The 11,154-nt window shown below is 47.9% G+C and overlaps 1 protein-coding gene across 1 annotated transcript in view; it reads right to left on the reverse strand.

Annotated features, from left to right (window-relative positions):
- Nucleotides 1-1,535: 1,535 nt before the first annotated feature.
- Nucleotides 1,536-11,154, reverse strand: part of PSD2 (pleckstrin and Sec7 domain containing 2) — a 34,338-nt gene continuing 24,719 nt past the window's right edge. Inside the window, exons 8-14 of the mRNA XM_023515942.1 lie at nt 10,002-10,045; nt 8,709-8,899; nt 8,478-8,548; nt 7,939-8,096; nt 6,972-7,116; nt 5,656-5,799; nt 1,536-1,745 (exon numbers count right to left, since the gene is read on the reverse strand). Coding sequence (XP_023371710.1) covers nt 1,536-1,745; nt 5,656-5,799; nt 6,972-7,116; nt 7,939-8,096; nt 8,478-8,548; nt 8,709-8,899; nt 10,002-10,045 — 963 coding nt within the window. The remainder of the gene's footprint in view (nt 1,746-5,655; nt 5,800-6,971; nt 7,117-7,938; nt 8,097-8,477; nt 8,549-8,708; nt 8,900-10,001; nt 10,046-11,154) is intronic.

Genomic DNA, 11,154 nt, shown 5'->3' on the forward strand with positions numbered 1-11,154 from the left:
GGTCAAATGAAAGATGTCAATCTATGATCATCACATGGCAAATTTCTCTATTCTTCCCAGATATGTCCTTACCTAAGCCCTTCTGATTCACTAGAAAAATGAAACAAATAACAACTTAAAAACAATCACTTGATGGGAGGGCAAAGCAGGTGGATTGCTTGAGGTCAGGAGTTCAAGACCAGCCTGAGCAAGAGCAAGACCCTGTCTCTACTGAAAATAGAAAAACTAGCTGGGCATCATGGTGGGTGCCTATAGTCCCAGATATTTGGGAGGCTGAGGCAAGAGGAACTCTTGAGCCCAAGAGTTTGAGGTTCCTATGAGCTATGATGCCATACAACTACGATTCAACCTACGGCACAGAGTGAGACTCCGTCTCAAAAAAAAAAAAAAACCCCAATAACTTGTCATTCCATCTTTTCCCAAGATTAGAATTAATGGCTTCCATAACCTTCCCCATCTTTGGGCTTGGTGACAAGTGGCTATTTGCAAGGTTGAGTGTCTTTTATTCATGTAGCAGATGTGTCCAAGAAACCACCTCTGGAGCTCAGAGACCTGGCAGTACAAACATAAAAACTCAAATACAATACCAGGGCTATCATTCCATCCCATTCACACTCTAGGAGGTCCATAGTACAGATGGGGTGGTCCACACATGCTCTATTTTTTCAAAAAGCATTAACTGTAAGAGCAATGTAAGCACAGGTCAGCCACAAGAGGGAAGAAATGGGGTGAGGGGAGGTCAGCACTCTCCCTCTTCTCTATCAGAGCACCAGGACTGCCAGGCCAGAAGTAGCCCTTCTTGCTAACAGGTAGAGCTCCAAAATAGGTGTTTCCTTCATGTTACTTCATCCCCTGACTGATAATCAGTTCCCAAACCATCTTTAAAGGGGTTCCTTATATCTATCCTTCTTATATATGTACATTTATGTCTGTATAAAAAGGAGGCAATAGTGGCCTCAATAGGTGGAAGGAGAGGTGGACATATACATGAGTGGAGTCAACTTGGCATGGAGAGGGAGCAGGCCCAGGCCTGGAATATTGCAAGGTGAGGCAGGAGGCCTAGGGAGAGGGCGTGATGGTGCTGGTGGTCTGCAGACCTGCTGCTGCTCAACTCAGGGGAAAGAGGAGGAGAAGGGGTAGGGACCACATGGAGACCTGCCCTCACAAATGAGGAGATGGTGGGGAGGAGCTTGGTGAGAAGAGGAAGACCTAGGAAGACAATGGCCTTCCCAGCTTTTCCAGTAAGGTGGTGTCTAGAACATGCACACAACTGCCCTACAAAATCAGGCTCTGTGGTGGAAAGGGAATGAGGGCTGGGAAGAGCATCTGAGGCCCAGAGGTACCCCAGGATACAGGAAGATCAGTGCCATGAATGACATCTCCATTTCCATTTCCTTGGCCTACAGGCTCTCCACACACCCCTGACTGCCCATAAACTGCCTGGAGCTTGGTCCAAATGGCCCCTGGCTGGAATTGTGCTCACTGACCACTGTGGGGGCATTTGCCTGCCTCCAGGGCCTGTGCATCCATGCCAGCTAAGTATCATGCCCAGTGGCATCCACTGTGGCTTTGCTGCCAGTCACAGGCCCGTGGCCTTGGCTGAGGGCAGGGCTTGAGTGTGTCTTCCGGAGAGCAGGGTCATCCCCTTCCAGGGTGGCCAGGCGGGCCTCAATCCGCTCCAGGTCATCTGAACCCACTTTGATTTTCACAGCCAGGAGGTGGATATAGGTCTCATAACGGCTTTTCTGGGGAAAGGGCAAAGAAAGGCCAAAAACATGGTCAAGAGACAAAAATAACAAAATAGGAAAAGGTATTTGTACCTTAAATAACAAAAGACTAATTTCCTAAATATGCTGAAAGCTCTCACAAATCAATAAAAAGAAGAAAAGTCATCCAATAAATAAACAAGGGAAATGCATATAAATTTCACTCATAATTTTAAAAATCCAAATAATCGGCAATAATTTCTTGGATATGGCATCAAAAGCATAGGCAACAAAAGTAAAAATAGACAAATGGGACTATATCAAAATACAAAATTTCTGTAAATGAAAAGATATAATCAACAAAATGAAAAGGCAACAAACAGAATGGGGAAAAATATTTATAAGTCATATAGCTAATAAGGGTCTAGTATCCAGAAGATATAAAGAATTCTTAGAATGCAACAACTGAAAATAAACAAACAACCTAATTTAAAAATGGGCAAAGGACTCAAATAGACATTTTTCCAAAGAAGACCTATAAATGTCCAATAAGCACACAAAAAGATGTTCAACGTCACTAATCATCAGGGAAATGCAAGTTGAAACCACAATGAGATATCATCTCATACCTATTAGCATGGCTACTAGCAAAAAACGGAAAATAAATGTTGGGGAGGATATGAAGATTGTGCACTGCTGGTGGAAATATAAAGTGGTGCAACTGCTATGGAAAACAACGATGGCTTCTCAAAAAGTTAAAAGTAAAATTTATCACACGACCCAACAATACCACTTCTGGATATATGAGAGCTGTCTGGAAAGTATCCAGCCACGTAATATGAAAAATAATATTAACAATGGCTGGATCCTTTCCAGATAGCCCCATATATCCAAATGAATTAAAAACAAAGTCTTGCCGGGCACAGTGGCTCACGCCTATAATCCCAGCACTTGGGAGGCCGAGGCGGGTGGACTGCCTGAGCTCACAGGATGAGACCAGCCTGAGCCAGAGCAAGAACTTGTCTCTAAAAATGGCCAGACAATGTGGTTGGTGCCTGTTGTCCCAGCTACTCAGGAGGCTGAGGCAAGAGGATCGCTTTAACCCAGGAGTTTGAATTTGTTGTTAGCTATGATGCCATAGCACTATACCAAGGGCGACAAAGTGAGACTCTGTCTCAAAAAAAAAAAAAAAAACAACAAGGTTTGGGTGGCGCCTGCAGCTCAAAGGAGTAGGGCGCCAGCCCCATATGCTGGAGGTAGTGGGTTCAAACCCAGCTTCAGCCAAAAACTGCAAAAAAAAGAACAAAGTTTTAACATATCTATATACCCATGTGCTTAGCAGCATTAGTCACAGTAGCCAAAGATAGAAATGACCAAGTGTCCATTGATGGATAAATTGATAAACAAAATGTAATATATACATATAATAGAATATTAGTCACTCTTTAAAAAGAAAGAGATTCTGACACATGCTACAACATGGATGAACCTTGAGGACATTATGCTAAATGAAATAATCTAGTCCCCAAAAGACAAATTCTGTGTGATGTCACTTATATGAAATATGTAGAGGAATCCCAAAGACAGACGGTAGAAGGGTAGCTGCCAGGGCAGGAGGCAGGGAGATGGGGAGTCATTGTTGAATGTGTACAGAGTTTCAGCTTGGGAAGATGAAAAATTCCTGGAAATTAGTTGCACAACAATGTGAACAGACTTGGTACTACTGGACTATACATTTAAAAATAGTTAAAATGGTGAATTTTATGTTATGTGTTTTACCAGAAATTAAAAATTTTAAAAATCAAAATCATAGTAATGAGACACTGATTGTTAAACCTGTCAGATTAGCAAAGATTAAAACATTTAATAATGGATAATGTTAGTCAGTCATGGAGAATGGGTACATTCATAGACTATAAAAGGGCCTACAAATTGGTACTTTTAGGAGGAAAGTTTGACAGTGCCTGAGGGCTTTGACTCTAAGCTTCCGGCCCTTACCATGGTTGGGGGAGGTTTTGCATCCTAGAATATCAGAGGCTGAGGGCTATGGAACCCTGTTCTCTACCATCTCTGCCATGTAAACAAGATCCTTCTCCAGTGGGCTTCACTTTCCCACCCCACATAGAGCCAGGTAGGAATGAAAAAGGCCAGGGCACTGGAGCTGCAAGCAGTCTCCTAGGTTATGATCCTGCCTCCTGCACTTCTCAACTGTGTCACATCAGACAAGGGCACTGACCTCTCTGAGCCTCAATTTCCCCATCTCTGAGACACACAGGAGCACTATCTCATGTTTATCTAAATCTTATAAAATGGGGATAATAACAGAATCCATTTCACAGAGTTAATATGAAAATCAGAGCTGGGTGAGATGGCTCCTGCCTGTAACTGTAGCACTCTGGGAGGCTGAAGTGGGTGTCTTGCTTAAGTTCAGGAGTTTGAGCCCAGCCTGAACAAGAGTGAGACCTTGTCTCTGCAAAAAAATAGAAAAATTAGCCAGATATAGTAGGGCACATCTATAGTCCCAGCTACTTGGGAGGCTAAGGCAGGAGGAGCACTTCAGCTCAGGAGCTAGAGGTTGCTGTGAGCTAGGCTGATGCTATGGCACTCTAACCTAGGCAACAGAGTAAGTTACTGTCTAATAATAATAAAAGAATCAAATTGATCAATACAAGAGAAGTTGCCGAGCACAGTGGCATGGATATAGTCCCAGCTATCTAGGAAGCTGAGATGGGAGGATTACTTGGGCCCGGGAGTTCAAAATCCAGCCTGAGTAACTTAATAAAACCCTTTCTTAAACAACAACCACCAAAAAACAATGCAAGGGAAGCGAAGAGAACCACACCTAGCACACAGCAAGAGATCAGTCCACTGTAGCTTCTGCTACTACAATCTTCACATTGTAGAGAGTGGATCTGAGATTTTCCCCAAACTATAAAGCTTTCTGTTTCATAAAAGGTCAGGATCTATCCTGGGAACTCTCCTCTCTCCTCACACCTTAGTGAGACATCAATGTGTAAATCTGGAGGTTGGGACTGATGATGTCCTGCCCTTCATGCTCTGGCGGCCTTCCTGGCTCAGTCTCAGCCTTACTGTCTCGCCACCCCATCTGTAGCGCAGTCCAAAATGGACAAGTGATTCCTGCCTCTCTCTCCCATTCCTCACACAACAAAGGTTTTTCAACCCCACCTGCTTAGTATTGTGAGGCAGACTCCTGGGCAAAAAGAGACAAGATAGGCTCGGTGCCTATAGCTCAACCGGCTAAGGCGCCAGCCATGTACACCTAAGGTGGCGGGTTCGAATCCCCAGCTCGGACCCGCCAAACAACAATGACGGCTGCAACCAAAAAATAGCCGGGCGTTGTGGCGGGCGCCTGTGGTCCCAGCTACTTGGGAGGCGGAGGCAGGAGACTCGCTTGAGCCCAGGAGTTGGAGGTTGCTGTGAGCTGTAATGCCACAGCACTCTACCCAGGGGGACAGCTTGAGGCTCTGTCTCAAAAAAAAGAGAGACAAGATAAAGAAAGGGAGTGCTCAGAGATGGAGCTGCTCTGCTCAGTAAGCATATGTGAGAGGGAACATGAGACAAAACAGGAAAAGTCACATGGACAGGGTCTGGGAGTCTGATGAGTTGGTGTGGAAGCTCCTAGAAAAGCTGACCCTGTGGGGGAAGTGGAAGTAAGGAAGGTGCCTGGAAAGGTGGTAGTGTTCCTACTGGAAGTGTTCCCACTAGAGTTCCCACCGTGGTGCTCCTTGGGAGACCCAAATGAGGGTGCAGCTAGAATGTACCATGTGGCAGCTGGAATGTGCAAGACTGGCCCACAGGAGGCCATGGTTCATAACAGGGGTCCCAGTGCTCTGGACTGATGTTAAGGGCAGAAGCAGGGTGGGGTTGGGAACTGGCCTCTTTCCCTGGCTCCTGCACATCCTTCACAACCCAACCCCCTAGGGCCCACCTCAAACGTGAGATAGTGCTCCTTCAGCCGGGACTCCTCAGCCTCCTTGGACTTGATGCCCCTCTCAACTGGGTGACACCTGTGCTCAGCCAGCTCTGCAGTCACCTGTCTCAGCTTATTCTCATGAGACCGCAGCTGCTCCTCCTGCAAAGACAAGTCGGGTATCATGAGACCCTGCTCTCAGGATGCTGTAGGCTGGGTCTGATCCTGTCCCACCAGGAGCTTCTCCACCAAAGAGAAATTAAGGCCTGGCCAGGGTCACGAAAAATGACAGGGTAGAGCAAGGCTTGGAAGCTAGGGGGTGCGCCTTCCTTGCTCGCTCAGTGGGATTAGCAATCCTCTATGCCCCCCAGCAGGCTCAAGAGATGTGAGACCGTCACACTTCTATGTGCACATACACACTTACTGACACAGACACACAATGACCTCCTCTTATGAACCCCCACAGGCACACGTAAACATGCTGGACTAAGGGCCAGCCATTTATTCCCAACTCCACATGATACACACATTCTCTCACATTCATACACAGAGCCAAGACCACACCCAAAAATGCGCCGAGACACTGTCACTGATGGACAAGTGCACACACATCCCACCCACCAGAGCACAGCCAGGGCCCTTTGTGCTGCATGCACATCTGTGTGGAAACGTGTGGGGCACATGTACGTGTGAATGTACCATGTATGTATTTGCACACATCCATGTGCGTGCCTGTGTGGTATATGTGTGTGTGTATGAAGTGTGTGTGTGTGTGTGTGCATATACAGTGCACACACAGGAGCTCTGGGCAGAAGTAGAAGCCAGGAAGGCCCAGTGGAAAAGGGCCAGCAGCTGACAAAGACAGGAAGTTTAGAGTGTCCCTTGCCCTCAACCTCTCAAGTTCAGGCCCACCATATATCCTTTCCTCTCCAAAAACCCCTCAAGACCTGTAATATTGATGAGTCGAAGTTTTTTAGGATTACAAATAAAACATTTAAACACTAGAGAAAGGGTCCGTTATGTGTCACCTATCCCCAGCTCCCTGTGACACACATTCTTTGCTCTGGCATCTGTGCCCAGATGCACATAACACCACAGATCCATGATCACATCCATGGGGATGAACTTCCTTGGCAGAGAAGCACACCCATGCCACCTGCCAGAGCCTGCCAGGCCTCTATGTGGTGTGTGGTGTGCAGCCTCAGTCTTCCACTGTACGTCGGGGTAGAGGGAATGCCTGGTGTCTCTCAGCCCAGGATCAGGTGTCCTAGAGATTGAGCTGGTCTGGGGGCAATAGCCTGGGGAGGTGGTAACATAATCCCTGGAGCTTGTACCTGGCAGAGGCGAGTGGTACAGGAAGGCAACAAGGGCCGACAGAACTTCTTCATGGAGCTGACAGCAGCTGGGAAGGCTGGGGCTGAGAAGATGGCTGCCACTAGATTGATCCTAAGGATCCAGGACAGCATTTCTTCCTTGCTTCTGGGGACAAGAGGAAAAAGAAAAGAGTCCCGGCTTCTACAGGAGGACTCCCTGTGGTATTCCCAGCTGAATACCCAGCATTAGGCGTGGCACAGAGAATGTACTAAGGCCCTTCAGACAGATGTGTGAAAGAGGGAGGGAGGTAAGGAGGGAAAGAGGGAAAAAGAGAGAGAGAGAGGGAGGGAGGGAGAGTGGTTGGGTAGGCCTGGTCAAAGCTCTGTCAGGAGTTTCCCTTCTTTCCCAGTTCCTAGGCAACCTGGATTTTCATGTGAAGATAAAACTGCCCAGGTCAAGGTCTAGTGGCCTTAGCAACCATGGGCCAGGGATCATCAGAGGCAGTGGCAGATGGAAAGGCTGGTACAGCCCTCCTGCTCTGCCCACTGCCTCTACCACAGATACTCTGACTCTGGGGTTCATCTATGGCCTCCCTCCCTCCTTTCAAGCTCATGTGACACAGGAAACCTCTATCTCAAGTCACAGAACGACAGGGCAGTGGAAGGAAGGCCTGCAGGGTACATTTTTCCCACACATTTCCCACACTTAAAATGAATGATTATTCCTGAAGATGCCACCACCCCTTCCCTCAGGGACTCCAACATGCCTCAGCATCACCTAAGGTGAATTCAGTATGTCTAAGGTGGGGCCAGAAAGACTACACTTCTACCCAGTTTCCAGGTGATGCTCAAGAGATCACACTTTGAGAGCCACTGCTCTGGGGCCCCAGCTGTTGGTCTGTGTCAAGTGCACATGCTCTCTCTGAGCGCTGGTGCACAGGGGAAGCCAAGGAGTGGGCACTGCAGAGTGGATGCTGGGCCCACTCACGGTGCCTGGAAGAGGAAGACCCTCCAGTCGGCCGTCTTCAGCTTGAGCACATTGGACTTCTTGCTGTAGTCAGAGGCCCTGGTGGCCAGAGCATGATGCACGCGAATGGCATTCTTCAAGTCACCCTCTGACAGAGCTTTATCAGGTCTGTACTCATCCTGCATAGGGGTGGCTGGGTGAGCCTCTGAGGCAGTTCCAGTGTGCTGAGCACACCCTCACTTCCTCTCTCTATCCATCCCTCCATATCAGTTCCTGGTGCTAGGATGCTTCACCTACCCAAATCAGATCACTCAGGGCAACCCTCCCCTGTACCCTGCTTTGTCCCAGAGGCCTATTCAGGCCTTACACTAGGTATCACTGAACCACTGGGTATTTCACAGACTCCTCCATAAACCTCCAAAGCCCTGAGTTAAGTCCAAGTCAGGAAGGACTCTGCATCTTCCTAAGCCCCAGGTTCTACCCAAAACCCTCTGGGCAGCACAGGGCAGGGACTGGATGGGACTAGCGGGCCCTTCCTGCATAGGGCCTCTGTCTCTCACCTTCTGCAAGTAAAGGATGGTCCCTTTGAGCACCGCGTAGAATTTCTTCCAGCCACGCCTCCCACGGGGCGCTAGGAAGGGCGGCACAGGTAGTATGGCCACAACCACACCCCTAATGTCTCCTACCCTGCCTCCCCTCTGCAAGTGCATCCCCAAAGGAGTGGTGGGGGGTGGGTAGGACCCTCTATGCCAGCATCCCTCCCCATACCCCTCCCTTGGCCTGACACCCACTCCTCTTGCCATCCATGTCAGCGTGAGTCTTCCGGGTCAGCACGCCATGCTTGTAAGTTGTGGCACTGAGAGCCTGCGGAACATCCAGGAAGGGGTTGCCTCCATCCAGGATGCGTGTCACCTTCTTTATGCCCGTCCCAAACTTGTCATCCACCAACTCAGACAGAGATTTCCTCAGCTCTTCCTCATCACTAGGAAATTATTGGGCCTGAGCACCACCTCCAGAGAGGCCTCAAACCCCCATCATCATGACTTTTCCCCACCAACCACTCCACTGGGGGCCAGGACCAGAGGGAAAGTGCAGCCACAGGAGGCAGAGATGAAGACACTCCAATCTCAAATCACAGACCCAGATCTCTGGCCCCTCCCCTCAGTTCAGTTCTGACCCTGACTTCTGATCTTTGATTTTTGGCCTCCACACCCCAGTGGAGACTTTACTACCTCCAGGTCTCCTCCCCAGTGTTCCTTCTCCTCTCTCCAACTCTGACAACTCAGCCCAGGTTGCTGGGCCCATGGTTAAACAAAAGTTGCTGCACAAACCCCTCAAACCCTCAGAGCAGGCTAGCAGGTAAGGTCTCTAAAGACCAGCCCCTTGGCAAAAGACAGCCAGCCATGGGGTTGAGTTCCTGCCAATGCCTGCCTAGGACTTCTGCATGGACCTGAAGGTACAGGCTGCCTTGGGAGCACAATAGGAAGGGGCTCCCCCACAGCCTTTCAGCTTCCCTAACTAGCAAGGTCACCAACCCTATCTCCAGATATCTGTGCACCTCCAGATCTCACTGCCTCTGCAGGGGAAGAAGTTAGGGGGCAGGACCATCCCCACTGCTGAAAATAGTCACCGCCTAAAGACCGTCATATTCTCAAGGTTATTGGGGACTTGTGCCTCTTCCTGCCTACCTCCTAAAGGGGAAAGAGCTGTCATCGTTGAGAATTGTGGCAATACATAAAACAGGTTGTTAAATCATGAAACTAACATTATAGTTCAATCTATTTCATAGCATTGAAACACTGTACACATTCTATACGAAATCAGCACATTGTACCCCATAAATGCATTAATGTATACATGATCTATGTGTTCATGATTTAATAAATTAAAAAAAGAAACACTATACACTTTTTATTCAACAAAAAGGGAACTCAATGTTGGGTGCTGGTCCACCAGACAAAGGCCAGGGCACTGGGTTGGGAGAGATCAGCACCATGGAGAAGTACAACCTGTGTTCCCCACCCACCCCCTGTCCTGCCCAGTGATGTAGGCTCCCCATACCCATGCCTATGGGTACTACTCACATGGCCCATTCCAGCTTTTCATTCTTGATGGAGTTGTAAAGGGTCTGCAAGAGGGGAAAAGAGGAAAGAGATAGAGGGGAGTTCAGGTGAAGAGTCAAAAAAACCCATCTACCTCCAGCAATGTGGGTACAGTAAGGGAAACCTATTCAGCCAATGGGGCAAAGTGGGTGTTTGATTCATACCTGTTTGTTGGATGGATAAATGAGTGGGTGGGTAGATGTATAGATGGGTGGTACTTAATGTGATCGTTTAATGTCAGTCTCCCCTAGAAGACTCTAGCTTTAGAAGGTTGGGAGTTATTTGTTCATCACCAACTGACTCTTCAGTGCATAATCCAGAACTCAGCATACAGTAAGTGCTCAACAGGGTGGTTGGATGGATAAATGGGGTAGTGCAGGAATATGTAGATGAGTGGGAAAATAGATAGGTGAATAGGTGAATGAATAGGGGGTGGGTGGGTAGATAGCAGGTGGATGAGAAGGATTTGGGGGGGTATGGGGTGAGGGTATGGATGGGTGGATAAATGGAAAGATGATTGAGTAGATGATTGGGTAAATGATTAGGTGGATAGATGTGAGGATGAGTGGGTGGAGGGTTGGTGGACAGGTGGGTGGATGTGTGGGGAAATGGGCAGGGGAATAGGTAAATAAATATTGAATGCACATGGGGAGTATTTGGGGTGAATGGAGGTATATGTATGGGTGATGGAAAATTTGCTGAGTGGTTGGTGTGGTATGGGGAAAGTGTTAGGGGTTGCATGTCTAGGTGATAGGTGAATGTATGGGCATATGAGTAGGTGAGTGATTGACTGGCTGGGTGGATAAGTGGATGCATGGGAGGATATATGGATGGATAGAGAAGCTGGTAGATGTGTGGATGGTAGATAAGGAGAAGTGGAGAGGGGAGTGGTGGGACTAGGATTGTTTAATCTCACATAATGATATATTCTTATTATAGCAAGTGCTCCTAAAGGCAAAGAAGAAGATAATTATGGCAAGAAGAAGAAGACAACATTCTATTTTTTTACCTCCAAACTCACTACTCAATTACCCCTGTGGTATCACTAGGCCCTTCAAATCTACTATTTGAAAATGAATTCATCATCCACTTCCCCTAAAAACCTGATCTTCTGGCTCGGCGCCTGTGGCTCAAG

The sequence above is a fragment of the Otolemur garnettii genome, unplaced genomic scaffold (genome assembly GCF_000181295.1).
Source record: "Otolemur garnettii isolate 467f Iridium unplaced genomic scaffold, OtoGar3 scaffold00003, whole genome shotgun sequence".
In the NCBI taxonomy this organism is placed as follows: domain Eukaryota; kingdom Metazoa; phylum Chordata; class Mammalia; order Primates; family Galagidae; genus Otolemur; species Otolemur garnettii.